General features: G+C 40.1%; 2 protein-coding genes across 3 annotated transcripts in view; both read left to right on the top strand.

Moving 5' to 3' along the window:
* The first annotated feature begins 345 nt into the window (after positions 1–345).
* On the top strand, positions 346–10,912 carry LOC127478414 (tumor necrosis factor receptor superfamily member 1A-like). The gene is made up of 10 exons (XM_051804032.1): positions 346–752; positions 2,104–2,197; positions 3,021–3,152; positions 3,335–3,446; positions 4,039–4,112; positions 4,789–4,884; positions 5,839–5,873; positions 8,565–8,903; positions 9,350–9,398; positions 10,183–10,912. Exons 1-10 carry the CDS (start codon positions 720–722, stop codon positions 10,485–10,487), a joined length of 1,269 nt encoding a protein of 422 aa, XP_051659992.1. The 5' UTR covers positions 346–719; the 3' UTR covers positions 10,488–10,912.
* Positions 10,913–11,142: 230 nt separating this feature from the next.
* CARS1 (cysteinyl-tRNA synthetase 1) overlaps positions 11,143–27,771 on the top strand; it is a 33,850-nt gene continuing 17,221 nt past the window's right edge. The window contains exons 1-10 of one of the 2 annotated variants that reach the window (XM_051804010.1): positions 11,143–11,258; positions 16,732–16,977; positions 19,730–19,821; positions 20,630–20,718; positions 21,024–21,120; positions 21,575–21,673; positions 22,600–22,749; positions 23,965–24,105; positions 24,841–24,929; positions 26,053–26,174. In XM_051804010.1, coding sequence (XP_051659970.1) covers positions 11,231–11,258; positions 16,732–16,977; positions 19,730–19,821; positions 20,630–20,718; positions 21,024–21,120; positions 21,575–21,673; positions 22,600–22,749; positions 23,965–24,105; positions 24,841–24,929; positions 26,053–26,174 — 1,153 coding nt within the window. In that variant the 5' untranslated portion in view covers positions 11,143–11,230. The remainder of the gene's footprint in view (positions 11,259–16,731; positions 16,978–19,729; positions 19,822–20,629; positions 20,719–21,023; positions 21,121–21,574; positions 21,674–22,599; positions 22,750–23,964; positions 24,106–24,840; positions 24,930–26,052; positions 26,175–27,771) is intronic. The other variant, XM_051804011.1, reaches the window with a different exon arrangement.

Here is a 27,771-nt window from a genome sequence, read left to right as displayed (position 1 = left end):
ACGCATCCACAGGGATTTCACTGGGACTTGTTACTGCAGTTAAGTAAAACACTTGCCACAAAAGGAGCAATTCAGTGAAAGAAATTATCAACATACATAAACTAATTATGCATGAGCAGAGTAGGAGTTTCCAACATTTACTGCTGCTGCCACAGGGTATTAAAAATAATCCAAAAAGGAACAGTCTATAAATCCTTGTGCCATTAATTTTAATCCAATTTCAACATCTTGAGGTGAATGTTCATACCGGATACATGCACGTGGAAGATAAAGAGTATTCTTGAGGAAAATCACGTTCAGAAATGTTATTTCTCTGGGAGGAATATCTGCTGGGGGAAAAGCTGAGAACCAGTTCAGGGCGTTAGAAAACCCAGTTTGTGCGTCGTTGGGAAAATTCCCCGTCCATCCTTCGGCCCTCCTTTTCGTGATCGGTGAGCAGCCCGTCAGCGCGCGAGCTTTTTTTTTTTGGGTGGAGGGGCACGGATCGCGCCGTATCCCAGCGTGGATTCTGCCTGCTCTCGATAGGTGCAAAGCGTGTTACCGGGGCGGTCCCAAGGCTGGTTTCCCTCGGCTCCGTGGGGGGGGCACGGCGCCCCTGGGACGGGTCGCTGTCCGGGCGGGGGCGGCCGCCCGCGGGGGCGGATAAAGGGGCAGAGCCGGCGCCTCCCCCGGCCGTGCCGAGCGGGGGCAGGACGGGCAGTGCCGGGCCGGGAGCCGCGATGGCAGCCGGAGGAGCGGCGGGGCTGCTGCTGGTGAGTGCCGAGCGAGGGGCTCTGGCCGGGCCGCAGGGTGGGAGTCTCTGGTCGCTGTCTGCAGGCAGGGGCTCGCCCTCAACCTGCCCGCCGCGAGTGGGGGCTGGCACCTGTCCGTAGCCAAATCCCTCCTTTTGACGGGAAAAGAGGCTTCCTCCAAGTCTGGAGTGGAGGAGCCTTGCAGGTTGTCCTACCCTCCTCTTCCTCAAGAGACTTTAGTAACTTACCTGAACTTTTTGTTTGTGTTGCTTGAAACTTTGGGGATCCTGATTATGTGGGTTTCCTAAACCTGAAAAGGGTAAGGAAGGGCAGCTGCTGTGAACGCAGCCCCGGGTTGCGGGGAACCCTCTGAAGGGAGTAAGGACTAGTGACGCGTTCTCTGAGTCTCTCCCTAAGGCAATTGCTGCCGCCTTCTCTCCTCGGAAAAAAAAGAAAATTACAAGTCAGGAGTGAGCTTTTTAATTGTCCTTGGTGAAACTGTGAAACTGGAAGTTTCCTGAACTACGCGATTACAGGAAAGACTTTCAGTCTCCCAGGGAGAGAGTTGAAAGAGCGCAGCTGCGGGAGCTGAACTCTTGATTTCAGCTTGGAAATTGCCCGCTGATGGCAATTAGCGGCGGGGAGCTCCGCGGCTGTCCCTTCCTCTCCCCCTGCTTCTGTTCTAGGACCTTCTCTCTCTTACGGTTTACAAGTGAGGGATGTACTTCGGTGTCTCGAAACCGAGCTCCGCGCTCGCCTACCTGCGAGGCACTCAGGGCGCGTGCCCCGCGGGCCTGTTCCTCTTAAAAAAAATTATTAATAATAAACATATGTAAAAATACATGGGTGTGTGTAAACATTCCCAATGCTCCTGTGGCTACAGTAAGTTATTTTTGTTAATGACTCAACTTGCCTTCTGCTTACGATTACAGTGAGAAATGCTGGATGAGGTCTCTGGGGCGTATCCTCCATTTTGCGGGGGTGGGGGGGTGGAAGACTAACACTGATCCCCATGAATTAAAAAGATGGGAGGAGGGAGAAACGAATGCCTTGCATGTGGCAGAAACTTAGGCCTCTGAAGTTCCACTGCAGTGAACTAGTGGAAAGAGAACAGAATTTTAAATGGAGTCAGGGATCTGCGGCAATAGTTGTCTAAAACCCATCAGCTGCTGCACGGTGGTGCTTTAACCCCAACTTTGTGATTGCAATTACTGCTGTGAGCAGCACTTAGCAGAAATTAGTTTGGGTTTCCTCTGTGGCTTCCCATAAACTTCTGAATGTGTTTCCAAGTCTTTACTGGTTCATCTCCCTGAGATGGTTATCATGTCCTGGGAGGATGATTCACTCAAATGCCTGTTTGTCTTTGCTGTAGGTTATGCTGCTGACAATGCCTGGAACCCGAGCAAAGAACTGTCAAGAGGGAGAGTACTTCCATGAAGGACACTGCTGTGTATCTTGTCCAGCAGGTAAGACTTTGAGAAGCTACAGCTGATAATGGCCACGTTTCTTTCTCATGGAGATGACTGATCACTATTGTTTTCTACGGTTTCATCTGGTGAAAGTGTAAGCCCATCTGGAGCTGTGATGGCTTCTTGGGGCTGTTAAGGCTGGGCTCCATTTTGAAGCAAGAGTCCCTTGTGTGACAGGTGATGACTGGGAGAGGTGCCTTGGCAGCAAGCCAGGAAGACTGTGCTGATGGTTGAAAATAAAGTGTTCAAAATTGGGTATTGTTTGGTTGGGTTTTTTGTTAACAAAACACTTCAGTTAGCGCAAAGAACAAGCCATGAGGAATTGTGGTATTTCTGTATCTGTAGGTAAATCTTGGGTTTGGTTTTGCTCTCCCCTCCTTGCTCAGTGTGTGCAGAGTTAAGGAGTTTTGTGTTGAGAAGTACCCTGCCCCTAGAGAGTATCAGAGGGCTATTTAGAGGTAATTCAGAGAAAGGAGAAGAATAGTTCTTACAAGCAGTTCTCTCTGTGCTCATCAGCTCCTTCAGAGATGGTGCTGGCCATATAGCAGATTCTAAGCTGTTGCAGAGAGTCATCCTTGTCCCCCGTGTGTCCCACCAGAGGCCTGGCTGTATGCCTCGTTTGGCACCGCTCCTTGTCTGAGCAGCAAACTGAGAATACGCCTCCTGACTCTCCTGTGCTGGTTCATGTGGCACATGATTCATTTGTGAGGAGGGGTTGGACTCTCCTCAAAATGGGTTTGTGTTGTAACATCCTGTTATAGCCCTTTGTCTGTTTAAAAGATCCCTTGAGACTGCTGCCGCCGGTTCTCTTCTTCCACAGGTACTTTTGCTGCTGAGCACTGCAGTGTTCCACATTTGAGAGGAAAATGTCACCCTTGCAAGGAAGGAGAGAGTTATACCGCCCATGAGAACGGCTTGGACGAATGCTTGTCATGCAGACAGTGCAAAGATGGTACCGAGCACGATTTTGATGAAGCCTTAACCCTTTTCCCTTTTTAATGTGGAAAATCTGATCCTCATTGAACATATTGAACTTAGAAAGAAATTGCCTTTATGATATGAGTATAATTTTTGCACAGTTGTAGAGTCACATCTTTTATATTTACTTTATAATTTTTATGGTTTATTTTTTAGATCAAGTAACTGTGAGACCCTGTACCCTGACACACAATACTGAATGCGAGTGCAAACAAGGGTATTTCTGCACTGACAAGAGCTGTGAAATATGTCAGAGACACAATAAAATGTAAGTTTGATAAAGAATATAAGTGACAGTTTTCTTTCTAGGGAATGTTAGACCTGTGGCCCAATCAGTGCCAATAGCTAACACATGTTATCTGGCTGTAAATAATTGCCCTGAAGCCAAGTGGTATTACTCATGCATTTAAATTTTAGGTGTCAAAATATGTGAAGTTGAGACCTAAAAAGACACGAACTTGGGTATTGTTGTGCTTGTTGCTTATGGCTGCAAGCTTGCACTTTTCATGTCTTCAGATTAGTATTTCCCCAGGTACACACCTGAATAAGCTTTCTAGCACCCAGTCAAAAATTTTGGGAAGTAGAACTACCTGTTGAAGGCAACTAACTGTGCATGAATAATGCATCTACTGTGGTTTGGTTTTTGCATTTCCCCCCCTACTTACAAGCTAACATACTTGAGCTTTATCTGCTCTGCTTCTATTTAATCTTGTAGTACTATCTTGGGTTGTTTAAAGGTGCACTTCTAACAAAGTTATCTGTTTATGCCTCTAAGCTCTGCCTGAAAAAAGTCAGGTCTATACAGAGCTGCATGTTGCTCTGGAAATGTTGATACAACCCTGTGTTGCCATCCACTGCAGGTATCCGGAAGGCAAAGAAATCGACCGGAATTGCAATGTTACTACAGGCCTAGGATGTGACTTACCGAATCAAGGTCTGGTACAGAAATCCCACTCAGCTTGGTTTGTTGAGTCTGTGGTTTCAGGCTAATAACACCACAGCAGTCTGTAAAACAGTGGTTTGAACTACTGTAACATATTTAACAGCTTCTGTGTTTTAGTCTGGGAGTTACTTGCTAAAGACAAACTCTCAAAGGCATTGGAGTGACAAACCATCTTAAGTTTCACTGGGTGAAAAGCTACACGTGTTGCCAGGGTTTTCAAAGTTGCAAGGGTGATACTGCTGAAAGTTCTAGATATGTTTCCTATGCCTGAGAAGCTAGCTGTGTATGGAATAGCTTTCTCTTCTGCTGGTAGATAGCTTCTGCCAGACCAGAGGAAGACTGAACTGACACCATCTATGTTACAGCACCTCAAGCTTGCTGTTATCTTTTGCATACTTGTTTCCCCTTTTAAGTGTCTGTTCTGGAAGACCTTGTAGAAGTTGTGTTGCAGGTCTATGCAGAATCCCCTGCTGCCTTTGGGGTAATGATGTGCAGTGCAAACGAGTACTTGCACATTCAGGTCAGCTGAAAGTCCCCAGTGCCTCTTCCAGGACAAGCTAGCAGGGTTGTTGTATTAGTGCTGGGCTTAGGCTGTTTTCTAGGACAGCAAGGAATATCTTTTTTGGGGGCTGCTTCAGTACTAATTTTATTTCTTTTTCCTTCACAGGAAGCACAGCTCTTTCTTGGGTTATTCTTCCAATCATTTTGGTGGTTGTTATGATTTTGCTGTTCTTGGTATTTAAAAAGTTGAAGTGTGATAAAGGTAACTACTTGATTCTTATTCATAAAATTTGCTTTCCAGAATTAGGTAAAGCATGCACTAGGGCTATCTCTGGGGTTTGTGTTACTTTTATAGGGGACCTTTTTAAGCTCTAGTTCACTTAGCATGTGATTGAAGAAGAGTGGTTTTGTTAAGTAAATAAAATGCATAAACCTTAACTGAGCATCCTTATTTTGCTGACAGATGCCTTTACTTCAAAGCAAGATTATAATTAGGTCCTTAAAAAGGACTTTTTCTATCTACTTGCCTTGTATTGGCAAAGACAAAAACCTATGTCAGCTCAGATGCATGGTGCAAAACGTAGCAACTAATTAGTTCATTAACTACTTTTGTTCTCTGCATTTGGATGTGGAGATTTTTCTACAAATTGTTGCCCTTTCATCATTTCAGCCTCTTAATGAAGGTGAACATTAGGTTGATAAGTCCTCTGTGAATTTATTCTTATAGTGAAATTGAGCTGTTTTCCTTGGAAATTTCTTTTTCCGCTACTGTGTATTAAGGTGTTTTTGAAACTAGCGTAGTTAGAATAACGTTAAAAATTGGTCTGAATTTTGAATGCTAACTTTGTTCAAATCATGCTTTACCAATAGTATTGCAGTAAAAACAATTTCTATCTTTTCTGTATTGCAATAGCCCACAAAAATGCTGCGTAAGCTGGAGTGGGGGAGCGTGCAAGAGTGACTTAAACTGCATCTTATTGTCTGCATTTTACTAAGTGGGACTCGTTTCTCTATGAAGGCACAGTGTTTGTGCTGTTGGTGGAAGCTAAGAGTAGTAGTGTCATGAAATGTATGACATTAAGGAAACTTAATGGCTTGTAAAAGTTTTGCTTTGTGTTACAAAAGTTTCTATTGTGTATAAATCTTGCGTGAATTCATCTATGTTTAAGTTGCTGCAATTCTTAAAAGTTTCTTAGACACTTATTTTGTTTTTCAGCTGCTTCAGCTGATAAAGATGTGGAGAAAAGTCTGGTAAGTATGTGATGGATCAAATGTTTTATCTCAGTTTTGTGCAGTTTAATTGTGCACTGCTTAATTGTACTTGATGCACAGCCCTCAATGTTTGTCTCACTGTAGGCCTCCAGTAGGATGTGTTCCTGTGATGCAAGAAGTTGTGATTCATACAGGGCAGATATTAGCAAGGGCCTGATTAGTTGCATGTGTCTGCTACAGTTGGGCTTTCCAATACTTCCCTTGGAAACACATCAGAGCCTGTGACCAGGATGTTTTGAAAGTGGAAAAAAATTAGACTAGCTTCAAGCTTTCACTTCAGACTGTCTCCAGATGATATCTTGATCCAATTTAGTTTTTTTGCTTTCACATGTGTTCTGCAATCAGTGTCAGCTATCAGTTACCTGCATGGTGGTGTTCAAGCTTTTATTGCAATTTAACAAAAAAATTATTTGTTCATAAGACCTACTACTCTTGGTCCAGTAAAGTGACTGAGCCTTCCTGCCTTTGGGCTCATGTCAAAAGCTACAGACCAGAACAGTCTAACTTTTTGGCTCTAAATAGTCCCATAAGATGAGGGATTTGGGGCTCAGAGCATGCCAGTTCCAAAGTGCATCCCTAAAAATGGTTTACCAAGCTAAGGCTGGCTGCTAGCATGTGTTCCACTGTAAAGCTGGATATACCCTGGCCTAGTCAAACATATTTCAGAACTTTACTGTTTCAGTAGGAAAAAACCCACTACTGCTAATCTAGCATTTTGCAATATAAATACAAAATTAGCTTGTATTTACCTAGTCTAGCTTTAGCTTCTCAAGTTAGAACCTATACCCCTAACAGCACTCTGAGGCAAAAATTAGCTCAGTCTTAGCAGTACAGTTAATGATGTGTAGTGCCAAGGTGTAAAACGAATCTTAGTCTTGATGAGGATCTAAGAAAAATATCCAGATTACTCTCATAGCATGTGTACAACACTACTTCTCCCTGCTTCTTCTCTTGTCCTCCTCCCAATACATTACTCACTCAGTATGTGAGCTCATGTAATATTACCAATTAGATATTTTGAACAATTAAATGCATTTTAATTATGTGAAAAATACTTGAAGACTGAAGAAACAGAATTGAAAAATATGTTTAAAAGTATCACCTTAAACTCTGCTCTCTTTTTTTAAGGTCCATAAGTGGCTCAAATATGTCGATCACCTACACTTTTTTGCTGGGTTGTCTCCCCCCCCCCCCCCGGCCAGATTTGCAGTACTTCATGTATTTGTAAAGCTGAAGACAGAAAACCTGGTCAAAAAGCTGTAGCACAGGAATAGGCAAATATAACATCTCTTTAATTTGAATTAAAAGGTAGTAGAATAATGCAATTACAAATTGGTGCATGGAGACACTTAGCTCTCGTGTAAGAGCTGTCACAGACTTGAGATGGAGTGTCTGTGCACTTGGAGTGTTCATGCTGCTGTAATAGCTTATTTGCTAAGGAGAGTTACACTGATAGAATTCTGTGACCAGGTATTTTGGCACCAACACACTGTCCTTTCCAAAGTACCAGTGAATTTATGTGGCTCTGAAAAAAAAATCCCAACAGTTGCTAATACTTTGATAGCTGCTGCTGTATTTTGAAACAAAATGGTCAGCTGTGCTATATATTTTCAGTCACTTGGCTTCCTATTTAAGAACTATGCTTTATAAAAAAGATCAATTTCTTTAACCTGTTTACAACCTTAACAGAAAGTATTTTCAATGAGAATGATGTACAACTACATGTGTGATGTGTGGGGAGGTTCCCTTCACATCCCTGCTAATGCATGTTGGTCATATGGTGGTGTCACACGTGGGTCACTGACCTTGTGCAAGCAGAAAGCACACTGGCTTATGCTCACAGAGGCTGTACCTTAAAAAACACACGTCTCATGGGAAGAACAGTTACTCTTCACCCTCATTTTTCACATCTTAAAAACAGTATTCCTAAAGCTTTCTGGTTTTAGCACTAGCTGATATGTTAGATGCTAGTCTGCTTTGTGCTTGTACTGTTCATGATGAGTTGGGGCTGTGCTCCCTGGCATATGCTTTAATGAACTGGCAATGCTGAAATGGATGCAGCCTTCCTTGGTTGCTTCCCTCTTTGTCCCCTCACAAAAGCTATGTGATGTGCACTGGTGCTCCCTGGTTTCTTTCAACTGATTCCAGTTTGTGAATCTGCCAGGAAAGTTAATCCAGCCAAAGAAAGCCTAAACTAGTGCACTACATGGAGCTGATAGGCTATAATCAGCTTGGCAAAAGTTGTGAGAGCATCAGCTTTGACATAGCAAGAGGCTTGAGGCCCCTGTTGCTGTTAAGTCAGCTCAGGTGAAGCAAGGCAATTTAATTTCCTCCTAACTTAGAAGAGGTGCAAAACTTCTGTACCTAGAGAGGAGCAAGAGAAATCCCACATCAGTGAGAACATCAGGAAAAGTTTCCTGCATTTTTTGTGGAGGTAGCCTGTGAGCCTTACCCCACAGTCCAGTGGGAGCAGAACAGACATTAAAGTGAAGAGCTGGGCTCTAAAACCATTTGAACTCCAGTTCTGTGAAGGCTGTAACTTTGCCATATTAGCAGGTCTCCTGTTATTTCTCTATCTGGTGGTTTCAAGTGTTCTCTTTTCTTCCCCTAGACTGTCTTTGTAGACCTACCTATGAAACATCTCTTAAAGCATGTTCTTATTCTTTACAGAAGTCTGAGGGTGGTAGTGAAAGCCTCATTTTGCCAGAAAGGAAGACACCTGCATCTGCAAATAACTCAATGAACCCAGAGGATGAGAACTGTGGTGAGAGCCTAGAGAGCCAAGAACAAATCAATATTAACTTGGAAGTAGAAGACACATCACCAGAGGAAGAGAGTGCACTTACTGAGCAGGGCACCATCCTGCATGGGGACCGGAAGCACCGTGTGCTAAGGTGGTTGAGGAGGATTCCTGAGTCTTCATTACAATCAAAACCTGGCCAGAATTCTGCTTTTCATCAGAATAACCTATCTAACGTATCAAGTATTAGAACACCAGCAAATTGTGTGGTAAGTGCGTGTATGTGAAATTATCATGATTTCTCTAATACACGTGTAATTTCAGATCCATTTTTAACTATTCCTTGAGTTTTCAGGCAGAATGATAGAGGAGACTTTGCATTAAAGATGTAATAGAAAGTATGGAAAGTGATATCTTGGGAAAGCAAACTTCAATCCCTTACGTTTAATTTACTCTGCCTCTTTCATCTCCCTGTCAAAATGTACATAGAAGCTGCTCTGTAGCAAAAGCAGCAAATGTGTTGCCTTGTTGCTTCACTTCAGAGCTGTTTCATCATGCAATTTTCTTTACTCAAATGCTTTCAGCTGTGCTGTGAAACGTTGTTTCCCTTCCCAATGGTGAGTGTGCTGTAGAAGCAAGCTGTCAAGTAGGTCAAGAATAATTGTAAGTGAACCACCCTGATATGTTGGAGTCATGGTCCAACTTTGTATTACAGGTACGAGAACCAGAGCATCGAATAATTGTTAAAGATCTCTCTCAAAAAGGTAAGTGTTCCATAAATTGACAGTACTTGGAATTTGGTTTTGTTTCCTGTTGACTAATCTACTTAAAGAATAGTGTAGGGAGGCTAATGAATACTGCTTAGAGTTATAAGGCTTTTAGTAAATTGTAAAATATGCTGAAACAGGATTGTTGCTACACTTGAGAGAAGTTGTAATCCCTGTGGTGAATTGTTCTACTTTTAAAGCATGACTTTTCTGCACAGGGAGCCATGATTTTAAGAATAAGAATGGTACAAATTTTTTTTAACAAATATTTTAAAACAAGGCTGCACTGCGGCAGTGTACTCTGCTTTAGTGAGTGGGGGGTAGGTCAGAGCAGGAAATATTTCTGTCAAATGTCCACTGACATGGAAGACTCTATCAAATCCCCATACATCTACCTGTACCCAGCAAATTGTGCTGGATGTCCAAGAGATGGGTTTTTCTCATGATGGCCTTGGGGTGGCAAACCTATGGTTAAAGTTACTGTTGAGTAGCCCTGTTAAGCTAAAGTGCCAGGCAGTGAAGCATTCCTCAAAACCACCTTTGCTGAATGGTGTCTTAGGAGACTTCTTTTAAGATATATAGACCAACAGACCTTCAGCTGTCTTTACAATCTCTTAGTAAGGAAACCTGGTGCTCCTTAGGTGCCAAACCTGGCCTTGCTGCTGCTGTTCGGTCTGTGCAGGCATTGGCTGAAAATTAAAGGGAAAGCACGTACATTAGCTATGAAAAAGAGAATCTGTGTCTTAAAACCCAAGCTGATGTGTGTTGTTTTTTCTTTCAGAACGGAGAGTTTGCTTTGAGGCCTTTATAAAGGAAGTACCACCAAAAAACTGGAGGCAGCTTATGAGAACTCATCTGCATGACAATGATATTGATAGAATTATTTATAACTTTCATAATGATATAGAAGAGCAATCCTATCAGATGCTTCTCATCTGGAAAAACACACTGGGAGAAAAACAGTGCATTATTAAGTTACTGAGTGAGTTGAAGCATATAGATAGGAAGGCTTATGATAATGTAGTGAACACTTTAAAGAGTAATAACATTATAAGTAAAGCGGAAGCTACAGATAAATGTTTATGAGGAACTTGAGAAATGCTCTTGTGTACATACATGTGTCTACAGACTTCTGTCAAATGAGGACATCAACAAGCTCCAGTAAAAGTGATGGCATGGACTTGATATCCTCCTCACCCCATTTGGAGAGCTGGGAGGAATTTAGCACTGTCGGTGTTTACACGGACTCCGGTTGTGATATTCACTAAGGTCTTTTGAGTTGTACAATATTGAACTCAGGCGCCGGATGCCTGCTTGGGAGCGAGGGGCTCTTGCTTCCCTTTGTGTGTGGCAGTGCCGTGCTGTCCTAGCCTGTCTGGCGGGAACAAAGAGGCTGCTGCTGCTTTTGAGAGGATGTGTGCTTTGGTTTCTTCGTACGGTTTTGTTTTGTATCGGTCTGCTCAGCACCGTTGTGTTCGAAGCACGGCAATAAAAGCCTGGTTGAGACAGAAGCAGGGGTTGACTCTTGGACTTCTTTCGGGTGGTGGAGTCGCCGTCCTTGGAGGTATTTAAGGAAAGCCTCATTGCCATGCTCTAGTTGGCACGGTGGTGTTCGGTCGTGGGTTGGACTCGGTGACCTGAGAGGTCTTTTCCAAGCCGACGGATGCCGCGGGTGCCCGGGGCGGGCGATGCGGCGGGAGGGCGGGCGGTGCTCCCGGTTGCCCCGGTGACGCGGGGCTCCCGTCGGAAGTAGCGTAGGGCGGGCGGGGCGAGGCTTCCGGACGCGCTGTTGCATCAGCTCGGGAGCGAGGGCAGGACGAGGCACCAGGATGGCAGCAGCGGCCGCCGCCGAGCACGGTAGGTCGGCGACCGGCGCCGCGGAGCCCCGGCGGGGCCAGGCGGGGGGTCCGCCGGGGTTGTCACGGCCCGGCGGCGGTCGGTGTCGCGGCCCCGCCGCTGTCACGGTGTCAGGTGGGAGATGGGGGCGGTGGGGCGTCGCCGTGGTCGCCTCCTTCACGCGTCCCTTGAGATCTGCATCCCTTGGTGCCTGCCGTGGCGGGGTCCCCCCCGGACCCTGCAGGGCGCGTTCGTGGGGACCCCACCGCCGCAGCCCCCCGAGGTGCCTCCGCGCCCATCCCGTGGGTGCCCGTGGGATGCGGCTCGTATCGTGCCTCGCCACGAACGTAAAGGTTAATGCTGACACGCAGTGATTTGTGGAAAAAAACCTCGGAGCTTCTCGGCACTGAGGGTTGGAAACAGCTGTTCTGCAGCTCGATGGGTTCCGAGAGGTATTTCGTGGCTGCCAGACCGCTCGGGCTGTGCGCCTATCGCCGCGTCCTCTCTTCTCTTTCACCTGCCCCTGTGTCTCCCTCGCTGTCTTTCCAAGTCATCACTGTTCTCCCTTGAACTCGTGTCTGAACTTCTTAACTTTTCCGGATATTTTCTTTGGTCATGGTTTAATGACGGGTTGTACTGCTCTCTTCCATATGGAAGGAGGGCTCGGGTAGTCCTGTAATTTTTGGCACTACCGTAGCAAATAGAAACTTGGAATACCAGTCATGCAAGTATGAAATACCATTATGGTGTGTAAAGGGTTGGAAATTTCTGTCATTCCAGTTAAGGAACTGTAAATTCAAAGATTTTGCTCCTTTTTCTTTGCTGCTGGAAGTTACTTTGCCCTCTGTTCATCAAAAGTAACATTCCCACTAAAGTGACATATGTTTTCAAGGGATTGCCTTTTTTAGAAGTGTTTTCAGTATCTTAGGAGGAAAAAAACCAAAACCACCAAAGGCTCAGTTCAGGTGCCCTTTAAGAAACTTTTTAATTGAGTTTATAATTTGGCAAATAGCTTTTTCTTCTTTCTTTTTTTTTTTTTTACCTGCAATTGTTACATTTAGTTTCAGTTCAGGAAAAGTGGAAGTGAAACTGACGGGGCTCAAGTGCCTGGGACTGACAAGCTCTTCCTCCATGTGGGATACCCCAGTCTTAAAAATCTCTGCTCAGCCCAAAGCCTCTTGAATCTCATGTGTGAGTCTTGATAAGTCCTTTGTCCCTCTGTCTATCTGTGCTGTGTCTGGCGTAGATGAAGTCACTGCACTGGTTTGGTGGTTCTGAAATGTTTATGGAAAAGGATAATTCATCTTGGCTGAGCAAATAATTGGAATTCCTTCCGAAGGCACCAGAGTGGCCAGCTAGAATAATAAATGGCCAATTTGGAGACATCTTAATAATGAGACTTGTCTTTTCTGTGTTGTTTTAAATTTGTTGGAAGAGAAATTACCTAAACTAGCTAGTTTACTGCCTCCTTTGTGGTTTTTCGGTGTTTACTTTGCTGTCAACACCTTCAAGGAACAGAAATTTTCATTTTCTAATTAATAAAAGTGAAAATTTTCCATGACAATTGATATTGTATGGTCTATATGTCTTGATTAAACTTCAGAAGGTATTTTATGTGCAAATAAAATGGAGAAGCAGTCCTATGCCTTTGAGTCTGTGTGTTGCTGTGGTCTTGCAGACAAATTCCCAGTGTCCTTTAGTACACTCCATGCATGGAAAGAAGAATGTGTGCAATTATATCCCCCAAAGAGATTGTACACCAGCAGCTATTTTATGAGAACTGCATTAGTTAATATCTACAGTGGAAGTTTTTTGGAAACAACTTTGTAATGTTTTATTGTTAACATTAATTCTTATGATTTTTCAAGGTTATTTTGCTACCTCTCCAATACTTGTTCTCTGTGCTTATTTCCTGAATGGAGTAGCTGTTGATATGATTTGATATCTATGGATCATTCCATTCACATGAGTTAAAACTCAGTGTTATGCAACAGCTCTGTAATACTCCCATGTTTCTGCTGTCAAGAAAACACTTCTTAATGCAATGGAGCAATAACAACTGTAGTTTTTCTTTAGTGGGAGTGGAAAAAAATTACAGTCAGAGAGAAAGGTGATTTCTTAGCCTGTTTTCCTAAAGCAACAGGGAAAACAAGTCAGATGTACATATATCCGTTGGCCCTTCTCCCTCAATACTTTTTGAATCCATCGATTTTTACTAATTGCGTTTAACAGTGGACTGCCTCTTGCACACAGTTGGCTAACAGACTGAGCAAAGATGGGTTGGAGCTGTACAGGAGGATGGGGATACTGAAGTATATGGGAAGAGGGGATGCAGCGCTTAGGAGGTACCAGGAAATACATCAGTGGGAGTGTGTGAGGAATTAAAGGCAGTGCAAGACGCTGAAGGAGGAACTGAGGGTACAGAATGGTCACAGAAAAACAAGATTTTGTAGATTTACTATTCTTGTATTAGCAGTGATATCAATTAAATCAGAATAGGCTTTTATGTAAAAGTAGTTTTTACTAATTTCTTTTGCTTGAAAAGAAGTGGTCCACTGCTATATTGCCATCCAAAAAACACTGTTACCACAGTCATTCTTTCTTTCCAGGAGAGTACCCTGTTCTTCATGAGAAAAGCTTTTGTTTTGTGAGTTCAGTCCAGTTTGGAGCTACTCACAAGAATGCCAAAAGTGAGAATGATTTTTTCCTGCATGTGCTGAAATAGGATGCTCAGAGGTATTTCAGAATTGCACTGATGGTAGAATCATAGAATGGCCTGGGTTGGAAAGGACCTTAAAGATCATCTTGTTCTATTCCCCTCCTGTGGGCAAGGACACCTTTCAGTAAACCAGGTTGTTCAGAGCTCCATCCAGTCTGACCTTGAACACTTCCAGTGATGGGACATCACTCAGCACTCTCTCAAGCACAGCAACTTTGCCTGTATCTGCAACTGGCTGCAGCAGAGAGCAGAGCACATTTGTCATAGCTTCAAGTTGTCATGTTCTGAAAAGTAGCTGTGGGTCTAGAAAATAAAGTTTGGAGCTCAGCACAGCCTGTGAAATGAATGTAGGACACTCAGATTGGTACAGTGAGCCTGCTGGGAGCTCGAGACTGCTGTGGCTCAGCTACTGCTGCACTCTGAGGAAACCCTGCCAACAGCTGCTCAGCTGTGTTCTTGCTGTGCTGCACGTGGTGTGGTGCCCAGTCAGGGCTGTGAGTTTGGGCTGAATTTGAGTCAGGGATCAGTTTCAGCATAAAGATGTCCTCCTGTTAGGTCCCCTGGGCTACATGAGTATCTGATGTATTAGGCTTTCAAGCCTGCTGTTGCTCTTGCAGCCAGACACAGGCCAAACTTCATAATTTCAAGTATTAATGTGTGTGCCAAGATTGCTTAAAATAATTTTGATTTGTCAGAGCTGAGCTGGTACTGATACTCACAGGCAGTATTTGCCATCTCTCCTTGCCAAAATTGGTTTGTATGAGTTCTGTCATATTTGTTGGATTTGTGTGTAAGTTTGTGCAACTTCCCTTTTAGATTGGTTTGCAGATGTGGTTGGAAAGTGCTTACATTGTTTCGTATTCACTGACTTACCTCCCATTAGCAGCCTGGTGTGTGAATAATGGTCATAATAACCCTAATCATATTTTGCAAATTGAGTGTTGATTTCCTTGCAATAGATCTTTCAAGATCTTTTCTTTGAGATATAGTTTCATTTCTACACAGATCATTCTTGTAATACTTTTTTTTTGGCATTCTCCCTCATATGATTCATGTATACAAAATTCACATTCAAGGAAGACTTATGTCTTAGGTTTCCAGAGTTAATGAACACAACTATTTCAAACTATTTCATGTGTATAAACATGTGAAGTTCTGTGATGATAAACATCAGTAAATACTTAGGAGCGTAAAAAGTTTATAGTAAAATGAACTATGTGAGCTGAAACTGAATCCCATTCAGCTGGGTAAGACAAACCCATAAGGTCTAGTTATGAACCATTATTTCCTTGTTATTCTTTATTTATACTGAACAGTTATATGGGTAGGCCTTCAGAGAGATTTTACATGAGTTTGTCTTTGCTTTTGTATATGAATCTTTTGTGAACTTCTGTTTTTTAAATTGTTTTTTAAAATCATTGATCTTTTTTATTAGTTCTTATGTGCTATCTTATATCATTTATACCCAAAAGAGTCAAACAAAAACATGCTTGGTATCTAGCTGCCATTTCCATGTCATTCTGACTTGCTGTTGGATATTTTAATAATTGATTTCCATATAGAAAATAAGTTGCTCATAAAGCCTTAACTGATGATATTTGGAAAAACTTTTCAATTGTACAGTTCCTCACATCCTTTCATAGCCATCACTTCCCTGTCTCCTTCCATTCTTGCCCTTCCAAGAGCGTTGGTCTGTGAGTACCTCCAGTGCTTTAGGAACTGCTTGTGCAGATGTTCATTTCAGTGTGAGAAGCAACACTTCTGGCCATGATCTCTGTCGTGGTTTGGGAGCAGGGACAGGTGCTCTCACGCTGCCTCTCTCACTTTACTGCCCTATGTCCTTGACTTAAATTACCTTCTTGGCTCACTACCTAAGCAGGATATTGGCTTAGTGTTTATACAGTACTTTGAACATGAACAGAACATTGAATCATTGTAGGAAAATAGAAATGCTGCGTTTACCTAAAGGGAGTGGCTAGTCCCAGTGCCATAACCTCCAAGTGCTTTGTACCCACTGCCTTGCACAGGGCTTGCTCTTACTGTCAGCATCCCCACCAACTCAGAGAGCCTTTTTGCTGCTTCCTCTGTGTCCCTGCATTTGTAAAGATGAGACACAACTGAACCTGCTTTGCTTGTATTCCAAAGAGATCATGTAATTAAAAAATTGTGAGAGAGGAGCAGAATCTAATATCCTTTCTGTTTGTTTGTGTAGATCTTACTCATTTGAAATATAATTCATAGGCTGAGGAGAGAAAGTGGTATAGGAGAAGTATGGGAATATACAGCAACAGCTGAACTTTTGGGTTTCTAGAGCAAATAGGAGTAACCAAGCATTGTGCTGGGAGCCTGCATGTGGGCGACAGTCCTACAAAGATTCAAGGATATGCTCAAGTTCAGTAGACATATTCACAGCCTAACCTCAGTGTATAAAATTAATTGTATTTAAATATTTGCTGGATGAGTGTCTTAGCAGCGTGAAAAAGAGGGGCTGGTTAGGTTCCCTCATGTGAAGAGTTGTCTCCAGTTTCAGTAGATTATATTTCTTCGTGGAAAGGACTTGTGCTTTTGCCCTTACTACTCCTTGTAATGATGTCTTCAAAAAACTTAAAACAGTGTGAGCATCATCCTGTTAATAGGAAATACATATTTTTCTCAAATTTCTTGTCAGTTGCCAGAGCTAATTTGCAGGGGGAGATGTATACTATAAGGATATATTTTGGTCATGGGATCTCCTTCTTTTAATGCTGACCAAATGTCCTGTGCCTCTCTTTACAGCTTCCAGCTACAGTTTTATTCTGAGCATTAGTGAAGAGGAAGCCAGGGTGAAGGCTTTGAACGAGTACCTGAGCACTCGTAGTTATATCCAGGGGTTCACATTTTCACATGCAGATGTGGAGGTGTTCAGAAAGTTTTCGGGGCCACCTGTGGACCAGTATATCCATGTTGTCCGGTGGTACAGACACATAGAAGCAATCTATGATGGCAGCAGTGAAAAAAATGAGCCTTGTAAACTTCAAACAAGTGAGTAATATAAAACCGGTGGGCAGGTTATAGACTAGCTGACGTTGTATTGGTTTTTACTGCTGAGAATTCTTAGAAGTTCCCTTTTGTACTTTCTTGCACACCTTAAAATTTACAGTATCAACTTGTATTCAAAGTCATAACAACCTTCTTGCATACAAATACTGTGTAATTGATAGAGACTGACCTATTTGAATGTTAAAGCTGTTTCCAAATTATTTTTTTTTATTTTAAAATTCCTCAGTGTACAGAATTTGATTATGGATACTTTCTTTAAAAAGCTAGCTAGCTTGTGGGTTGTAAAAGAATATGTGAGTTTGGGCTTGTTCCTTAAAATATCAGGATTTGCTCAGTCCACCTTTTTCCTTGCAAGGGTAACTAAATATTAGTTGTATGATAGACAAATTCACAGTAAAATAAACTAAATGCTTCCTCTTACAAATGTTATTAACACTGAATTTCAAAAAGGATGTCTGGGATTCTTTTTTAACCCTGGTAATTTAGGCATTGCTGATGATTTGAGGAAATACTAACTGGTTAATCTAGGTCATCATGTAAGCATGGGTGCAGGCATTTTTGGGAGCTGCATCACTGTCCTGAGTTGTTTCCCAATGAGCTAGTCTAATTTAATTGCTTTATAGTGAGATCCTTGCTCAAGGAGTCATGAAATAATAATAATAATAACACAGAGCTGTTGTATAGTGCTTGCAATACCTACAAATGAATGCACAATGTCTGTCATTTTTGCTGCTGGTTGTTGACTAATATTACTTCAATGCCATCTTCTCACAACCTCTCATCATGTGTGTTCTCAATTCCTAGCAGACCAGCAGTTAAAATCAGACTGCTGTGAGTAGATTTTGTGTGTGTGTGTGTGTACCTGCAAGTGTTTGTGCTGGTTATTGATTTTCTTTCAGCAGAGAAGGGACCTCAGCTGCACCCCTGGCTCTGATAGCAGATTTATGCCACTAACTACAGTTTGTAGACTTTCATGGATCAGGGTAGAGCAGTATGAGAAAAGGTTACCCTTTTCCTGCCTATGAAATCTTTAATATTAAGTCTCTCTTTCCAAAGGGTTATGTCTTTTTATCTTCCTGATTTGTGCACATGTATCAGGAGTCCTGGAATGGGGTTCTGCAGTGTTCACTGTGAAAATAACACATGAATCTGCCATGATTACTAGACCTTGAATACTTTATTAGTGGGGGTTTTTTGGGTGTACCAGAGAGCCCCAGGGTGGACTAGAGCAAATGAACTTCAGTTCAACCAGGGGACAGGCTGTAGCTGGCAGAGGTGTATTTGAACAGACTAACCAGTATACTTTGCCCTGGGTGTCTCTGTAGTGCATATAACGTGACACCTAACTCACAAGCTGGGAACATTAGGCTGCAGTATCTGGGTTTTTTCTAACGTTTGTGTGGTTGTTAGTAAAGAAGGCTTTACAGATTTATCTTTTATTAGACTAACCCACAGAGGCTTTTTTCCCCCGAGGGAAGCGTTGGCCACAATTAAGCATGCCAGTGTAATCTTTGTAAATCAGAGTAAACAAATCCATCCCTTGGTGTATGATCTGTGTTATGGATACACTGCTCTTGAGGTATTCTGTTCAGGAATACCTAATGCAATGAAATGTTTAGAATCAACACATATTTCCATGGATTCATAACGTGAAGATTAAAAGAGATTAAATTTTTTATACCATGAATGTTTACATTACTTGAAGGTTTTCAGCCAAAATATGCATATGAAGATATTGGGAGAAACAGATTTAATGAAGAGCACCCTGAGACACAGGATCAGAAAGGCAATTTTGTTGTCAAAACAAATAGTTCGTATAATATTTTAATTGCAGTTAAAATGCATACCATGAGAATTCCTAAAGACAGTGCTGTGTGTATTAAGCTGGCAAACTTGCTGTATTTTTGAATTTTTTGGTTTGCTTTCCTTCCTTGTTAATGCAATAATTAGTTTAACATCATTACAGCTGTAAACAGCCCTATGCATAGCAAACTGCAACTTTGAAAAAAACCCCTTGAGTTTAACAACTCTCTTACTTCTTACAAATTTAAGAGAAAACAAAAACAAGAATATTGTCACTAATATTACTCTGGGCTTTATCAACTCTCTTTAATGGCAAAATGTAGCCTCTTGCTGAACTGGAGCATATTTGTGTTAAATGAGTGTGTTCAAAAATGCCTTGTGTACATAGCAGCACTGTATGATAAAAAGCCTTTCCATGTCCCCTCTCTCTTACCCTGAGTACACATACTCTGTCAATATTGGCTCTAGAGACCACCTCTGGTCTCTGGAGATTTTTTTTGCAAATTCTGTATGAGATCTGTGATACACCATCACAGTAAAATCAGTGGCATTGCAGAAAGCCCAGGACTGCCATAACACTTCATTAATAATTCATTGAATTTGAAAACTCTTGGTAATGATTTAACCGAATTGCATGCTCTTACTTTTATACCCTCTTCCTTGCTGTTATTGGGATTAAAAACTGTGAGGAATTGCAACTTAGAGAGTAGAAAATAAAAGAGATTGAAATAATTTACTTTGGTTTTGGTGGCTTTGTAGGAGACTAACAGAAGTAGCTGGATTACTAGAATTGAAGCTGCTTTGTCTATTTATATGTGGAGTTTTTTTCTTTCGAAATAACTTAAAGATGTGATAAGAAGAAAATGTTATATTGCAAGTATGTTTGTGGAAAATGTCTTTTCAGTTTTCTTTAAACTATTTTTTCTCCTAGGTAAAGGCAAACGTGTGCAGCCCCCCTGGTCTCCCCCTGAAGGGACAAAACATTCTAAGCTCTGCCTCTACAACAGCCTGACTCGCAGTAAGGTGTGTAAATGAAAGAGAAGTGGAGATTTCCATAGAAATACAACTAGAGCAGTCATCAAACGTTTGTTTCTGAAGCGTTTGCTCTCTTGATAGTCAGGTCTCTGGGTTGTATTTTGTGGAATGATAAAAAGCATGTGCCAGAAATGCTGTATCAGTCAAGTGTTTTTGATGGGCAGGTGTTATAATGCACACACTAAGTGTACATACACTATAAGTCTGTGTCTGTATGTGTATATTGCATAATATATAGTTCCCAATTGCAAGTTGTCATGCAAAATAGCCTGCCTTTCAATTGTAATACACGTAAATGCAGACAGTGTGAGCAGAATAAAATCACAGTTTCTTTCATTGGATGTTGTCTGTGTAAAAAAAGTCTTGCCAATTATATAGTTGTTATATAAACTGGTAAAACTTCTTGTGGTTTTGTTTGAAAGTCCTTTGGGAAACAGGAGATATTAAAAATATTAATGTTACATGGGATGTAGTATCCAAATACCTGTGAACTGATTATACTGTGTAACCTTTTTAAGTGCAAAAGAGAAGCTTTGCAATTGCAGCTTGAATAATGCCCTGCCTCGTCCAGATCTTTGTAACCTGATATCTGGATTCATAAGAGTGCAGATGACATAAGCAGCCACATCCTGTTATCTCTCTTACAAAATAAAGCTAGTGGTGATCTCAATTTATGGTAAAAATTTGTTTGAATTATAATCCATGTTTTCATGTTCCAATCTCCAAGTGTATTATTACTGGCCTGAGATCGTGTCTTCAGTTTCTTCTGATCACTTTATCTTCTCTTTCAATTAAGGAAATATTTCAGCCTCAGAATGGAAAAAAGGTCTTGTGGTATTGCTGTGGTCCAACAGTTTATGATGCTTCTCACATGGGACATGCCAGGTACTGCAGTTCCTTATCATGATATAGGTAATAACAGTGCCTATTGGAAATGAAAGATTAATAGAAAAGAGTACTTTATTTAGATGAGTGTATTACTAGAAAATATGTTTTTTTAAACCTGATGCTTGAGATTTAAGATTAAAAGCATGTTATAAAATTATACCACTGTGTGATTAAAAACTTACTAGTAGATGTGGGCGAATTACAACTGCTGTAAAATGATTGAGATCAAAGTGGTTTGTGCATAGAATAGAATACACTGGAGGTGTTCATTAAAAACATCCTTATATCTTTCATGTTTTTAGGTCATACATCTCATTTGATATCCTGAGAAGAATCTTGAGGGATTATTTTAAATATGACATTTTCTATTGTATGAATATTACAGATATTGATGATAAGGTAATGTTTTTTGTTAAATTGCAATCTAAAATACTGTACTTTGAGCATGGAAGTCAGAGAGTCACATGTAGTTGCACTTGATAAGCCAAGATAAACCTTACACTTATTAACTTAGACATACATTTTGTACAAGAAGGCATTGATTTTCCCAGTTTTGTAGCATTCCTATGGTAGCAAACCCTATATTCTCATATATAAATGACTGTTGTCATAAATAATGAAGACTAAGTATTTTAGAAAGATAATTTATTTTATTTCCCTATTGTTGAGATAATTATTTGACTCTGTTGAGGTAACTGTATGGTGTGTTTAATCTGTATTACTGCATGTAAATCTTGGAGCTTGTTAAATTTATAGGGATTCTGAAATGCCTTTGGTATGTAATAGATTTTATTTGCACTATGTATCACTATGTGTCACTTCACAAAAATATTTTCATATTTCTACTTTGTAGATCATCAAGAGAGCAAGACAAAATTACCTTTTTGAGCGGTATAGAGAGAACAAATCAACACCAGATCAGCTACTTGAAGATGTTAGAACTGCCTCAGAGGTGGGCATGATATTTAATCCTTGCTATGTAATCTCTAAGGTTCTCACTCAATAATGTAGCAAAGCATCTGAAATTGCCTCATGCTTTGCTACCTCTTTCTGCTTGTTTCAGTTATTGTATTGACCTGGTACCACACAAATTAGAAATGTCATTTGAACCGCACATCACTTTGATTTTTCCATTGGTTTAGAATGGATGAATTCTTTAAAAGGCATGCCAAATTTTTGTGTTCCTAGTATTTATTTGTGAGTGCATGTATTGCTCAAAAAGCATTTGGGTGTTTGTGTGATAGAATTCAAACTTTAAGAGTTTTTAAATGGTGGAATGTCCGTAATATTTTAAAGCTTGGGAGGTTTCCCTTTTGTACCACTGATGACCTTGGAAAGAGCAAAAAGGCTTCAAAGCTTTAGGGATTTAATAAATTGTGTATTCTGGACTGAAGGTGAGGAAAGGTGATTCTCTGGTAATTTTTAGAACTACAGATCACAAAGAGATTGTCATTCTAATTAATTTAATACAGGCCTGGAACAGGAGGTGTGGAAATTTCGCCCAACTGTCTTTGCCTGACCTAAGCATTGCATTTAATCTCTCTCTGTTTCACATTAAAGGTTATTCTTTGCAGATTTGTGATAAAAACTGTGTAAGTAAGGTGATCAGCTGCATAGAAAATGAAAATAACAGTAATGATGATGATGATGTAGTGATTCTGAAGTATTTCTGAAAAACTGAATTCAGCTGCAAACTAAACTCTTTTGACTACACCTTTATTTCTGATGAGGATGTTTCAGTGATTGATGTAAAAGCTTTTTCTGTGGCATAATGTATTATTCATCACTAGCAAGGTACTATGTGGCTAGGATATTGTGTATGGAACATAGTGCTACTATGCTGCAAGTGGCTTTCTAATTTTTTTTTTTTAATTGTAGCTCTTTTCAGTTAAATTAAATGAGACAACAGACCCAGATAAAAAGCAAATGTTGGAAAGAATTCAAAATGCAGTGAAGGCTGCTTTTGACCCTCTACAAGAAGCTGTGCAAGCAAAACTCCCTGCAGAAGAGATCAACAGATGTCACGAGGTAAGTTTGAGCTCTGTTTTATATTTTATATTTGGCTTATAATTCTTAAGAGGTTTAAAAATAATATTTAACTGGTGGTAATTCCTTGAAACGTTATGGAACTTCTTATTCATACAAAGAGGAATTGTGGGGCTGTGAGCTTTTCAATACTTTGCATTCAATACAGGAAATTTGATTCTTTAATTCAGCTATAGAGTTTTTGGATGCTGTGTTTATCAATTAGGGATTGTTTTTCTCCTCACACTATGGTAATTATTCAGTTATTTTTTACCTTTCCAATGAGGACTTTTCTCTTTCATGTACTTAGACCTTCTCTTTGACTATTTTGTCTTGATGAATTAATTTCAGTGTAGGTTACTGAACCTGCATTTCTGACATTCCAGTACTGGTGGCAGTTTTCTACACAAGTGTTTCTGTCTCTGATCAGAGAAGAAAATACATCCCACAATTACATTTAGTGACAGTAATCATGTTGACTTTACTGCGCATTGGTTCTGTCCCAATAACCAAGTCAGCCAATACAACTCGTGTCTTTTAGTAAATGGTTTCCATTTTGATCTTTTCTTCCTTTCAGATTATTTCTGACAATTTCTGTGGGTAATACAGAATATGTGCTCCCTCCTTGAGAAGAATCTCACTCTAAATTATGGGGTTTTTTTAAAAGGCCCAACTATTCTAATATCAAGTGCCTTTACAAAATCATATACTGACCTAACAGAATTTTAAGAACTACTAAAATCTAAGCAATCACATCTTCTGCACTATATCCTAGTGTAAAAAATGTAATCTCTAATATAAGATTAAAATGTTTCCTTGCTGATGTTCAAATTAGTCTTTCAGACACTTTTTAGCAATGTGGACAGTAGGGCTTCTGTTAGATTATCCAATAGCAATGGGTGAACAGATAATGTGGTCTAACTGCAGGTCCCAGGTGATGTTTACAGCATACCTTCCAGATGCCAATTTAAGGGATTAATATCAAAACAGATATCAATTATCAGTTTATCTTCCTTTCTCTGATTGTTTCATCTATATTTATGAAGGGCAATATGATAAAAATGTGGTAGAAACATGGATTATTCTGTATTCATAACTAAGTGCCTCATTCCAGAAGTCTTGTTCCTTAAGCAAACCCCTGTTCAGAATAAGATCTTTCTGCAGAATTCAAACAGGGCAAGTCTTTGATCAGTTGCACTTTCTGTTATTGTTTTATAGAAACTGTTGGAAGAAGCCAAAGATTTGCTGTCTGACTGGTTGGACACAAAATTTGGCAGTCAGGTGACTGACAATTCCATATTCTCAAAGCTCCCCAAATTCTGGGAAGGGGAATTTCATAAAGATATGGAAGCACTCAACGTAAGTAAACGAACTGTTTTCTGTTCTAAGAGTGTATGTGTTGTGCCTTATAATACCTAGAATACGATTTAGCTCCTTAATAGCTTTCAAGAATTTTCTTTAATATGAGTAGGCTGCTGTTAAATTAGCACCTGTTCTGTTTCCATCCCAGCAATCTTAAATCCGTTGTGCGTGTTATCAGAGTCACTTAGTTGGTGATCAAGTTTGATATGTGCACTCCATGCCTTCCCCTTGATGTGACATGGGTTAATAATCATAAACTGATCCAGAAGTTTGAGATGGAATCTCTCAGCTGCACAGGAGATCCCTGCCAACCTCAGCATTTAGACTGACTACTTGAAAGTCTTCAGCCACTAAGAAGTTATGTGATGATAACAATCAAGAAGACATTTGTCTGTTACAGATGAAGTGCTGTGTCACATGCAAAGGTTCAGATCAGTGAGGGTTTATTTATTTACCTGCAAATCAGAAGGACTTATTGCCTGTTCTGCCAGAAGAGCTGGCATCTCCTGCAGTAGTTTGTTGTTAATGTCACCTTAAAGGCTGAGATAAAAATGACCACAGCCCATTGATTCAGAGCAGAAAGCTTGAAATAGGAGTGTTAGATTTTATTAGCACTTGCTTTTGAGTAATTTTTAACCAATATATAACATATATATATACTTAGTGCATATTTACACATGTATAAATATATGTAAATATATATCTATATGTAATTCTACTTTTTATCTATAGGTTTTACCTCCAGATGTTTTAACACGGGTTAGTGAATATGTGCCAGAAATTGTGGATTTTGTGAAGAAGATTGTGGATAATGGCTATGGGTAAGTTTGCTACTGGGTGCTTTTGTTGTGCCCTTATACTGCATCAAAACCAGAATGATTGGTTTCAGCACTTAGCTGTGAGCTGTTTTCTCTGTTTTCGTGAGCAATAGTAATCTCTTCCAGAAGCAGTTTTTCATCAAATAAAGAAATTTCAGTTTCTTTTGCAAAAGACCTGCTATTTCTCACGTGGTGAAAATGTGCTATTCCATATTTTTTATGACATCCTACAAAGAGAGGTTAGATTATTAAATTTATAGGGTGAAATCCTTGTTCATTAGAATAAATAGTCAAAGTCCCATTCACTTGAACCGTGTTTGATTTCTGGCCTTCAGCAAGGGCTTTCAAAAGTTGACACCTGAGTTGATAGCTAGAAATCAGTTGTAAATAGCATAAATTTTTAGAAATGGCAATTGTGAACTCTTTTTCTGCCATTGTCTATTGTCTATATTTGGAAATCAAGCTAATGCTCCAGAAGTCCCTAGATATCATGAGAGATTTCCATCTGAAATTTTGGCATTCTATTTCTGGTAATAGCCTGAATTTTTTTACATGGGTATATTTTGATCGTGAATAAATGAAGGCTGTGGTTCTGAGTGCTGTAATTTTTCTTGCATGCTCTTCCTTCAAACATATATTAAAAAAAAAGGGCAGGAGGACTGTTAAAAATTCTTTGCACTTAAGTATCAACATTCATGGTCGTCCTGAAACTTACCTTTGTGCCAGGGCTGTTATGGCTGCAGTGGGACAAAATGAGGAAAGCAAAGGAGTACAAAATGGACTGTGAAACAAATGTGATCCATGTTATATTATTGCAAAATATTAAAAGTCCTAGAGGTATCATAGATGTCTCTTCTCTTCTCTTGTGACGTCTCACCTCTTAAGAGCTTGACAAAAGATGTTAGTTGTTTTCCCTGTCATCAGTTTTATTGTGACTTTCAATGATTTGTCCAAAGCCTTTATGGTAAGACCTTAAAACTTAGGCTCAGCTAAGTCATCTTTACAATACTGAGCAGTACCATACTGGGAGTGGTTTCACTAGAGAACTTATGATAGTGATTCTGGGGATAAAAATCAGTTAACTTAGGGTAGAAAGTTAGCTAAATAATGATCTTTAACTTTTCAGGTATGTGTCCAATGGATCTGTATACTTTGATACTATGAAGTTTGATGCCAGTGAAAAACACTCGTACGCTAAGTTGGTTCCTGAAGCTGTAGGGGATCAAAAAGCTCTTCAAGAGGGTGAAGGTAAAAAGGGGAAATAACATTTCCTTAAGTTGCTGAAGAAACTGATGATGTATTGGTCTCTTCAATTGATTTCAGTGACATAGGAATCAGTTACTTTCAGAGTTGAATTGTTTACCTGCTGCACTTCCTTTACCAATAGATTTCTTTGCTGAAGTTTTGTGGCTTGAGGCAGTGCTTCCCTGCAAGTTTTTAATTAGAAAATGCCAAGAAATGTTATTTATTCTAGGATGTTTCTGGGGTGGTTTTTTGTTTGTTTGTTTGTGGGTTTTTTCCTTTGGTTAGAATTGTGAATAGCTCAGTCATTTGGCCATAGCCCAGTTGTTTGGCCGCTCATCTGGTTCAGTGTAGGAACAAAGACTTGAAGCTGGGTCTTCCACATTCCAGGAAAAGCTCTCCACATCAGGCTGTGGTTATTTAATGACAAATATGTGGGTTCCTTTTTAATACTGAGAACTGTTTTTACTTTGTAAACTTTATTGTGTTGAACTAAATCCAAATATAGATTTTTTTTGAAAAGAGATATAGCAGAGGATTAGTTTAAAACGCTCGATAAACCAGACTCATTTGTTATCTGCTCCCAAGGTTGTACAGTTTTAATAGCAAATCATCCACAAAGTGTATAAAAAGAATATTAAAGGGTTTTAATATAGCACTTGTACTGGGTGAAATCAGGACACTCATACTAGGTGAAACTAGCAATATCTGAGAGATGCCACTTAAAATGGGTATGATTTTTTTTCCTTTTTTCAAACCATTATAGCTGAAATCTTCTCTGTGAAATAAAAGGTGATAGGTAAACCACCGTCTTTGTGGTAACATAAATATGTCATTTCCACCATGTAACCAATCACTTTTGTTAAATTATGTCCTTTTGCAAATAGTGACTGATGCTGAGTGATTAATGTAACTAGTGAAGAATATGCAGATATCAAGTTATTACTTGTCAGGTTAGCTGCTTTGACTCATTTGTGATGATTATTGTTACCTGGACAGATAATGTAATTTTGACTGTTACAAGCAGCAGAAACACTAAAATGTGAAAGTTGCAATTAATGCAAATAAAAGCATAATATTTCTGTATTTAAAGTGCATAACGTATCATATTCCAAACAATGGAGATTGCAGGTATCTCCACCTCTACATCAAAACTAACTGAGAAGTTTAACATTGACAATCTTAGCCTTAATCTGTCTTGGATTTTTATGCTGTAGGTGGTATTGTTGACCACTTTTAGTCTTGGGCAGTAGTGCAGAAATGGTAAATTCCTTGTGTTTTAAAGATGTTATAATGAGAGTACCACCTAATTGATCATAAGAAGCTAAGAGCACATAATGCATAACACATCTGTGGCAGTAACAGAACTGTAAATGTAGCTATTTAACAGCCATTCTGTGCAGCAGCTGAGATTAGGGGTGGAAAAAGTATCCTATGATCGTTTCGTGTCTGCATATCAAGACAATTGTAGTCCTAATTTGGATCCATCTAACTTTGGAATGAATTGATACTGCAATCTTACTTGTCAATGGGTAGAGGATTTTTTCTTTCTGTATTTATTTTTCTGTAACTGCAATATTGGAATTGTGCCTGCTGAGAGAAT

This window comes from Manacus candei, unplaced genomic scaffold (assembly GCF_025592945.1).
Source record: "Manacus candei isolate 608988 ecotype Guabito, Panama unplaced genomic scaffold, ASM2559294v1 h1tg000060l, whole genome shotgun sequence".
In the NCBI taxonomy this organism is placed as follows: domain Eukaryota; kingdom Metazoa; phylum Chordata; class Aves; order Passeriformes; family Pipridae; genus Manacus; species Manacus candei.
The sequence above is the reverse complement of the archived record's forward strand: the minus strand, read 5'-3'. Positions and strand labels throughout refer to the sequence as shown.

Bases quoted from the DNA above. Each gene is read 5' to 3' on its own strand.
- LOC127478414 (XM_051804032.1), top strand. From the start codon at position 720: ATGGCAGCCGGAGGAGCGGCGGGGCTGCTGCTG. The intron at 3,447-4,038 runs GTAAGTTTGATA...CATCCACTGCAG, and splicing joins TGTCAGAGACACAATAAAAT to GTATCCGGAAGGCAAAGAAA. The intron at 4,885-5,838 runs GTAACTACTTGA...TTTGTTTTTCAG, and splicing joins AAAGTTGAAGTGTGATAAAG to CTGCTTCAGCTGATAAAGAT.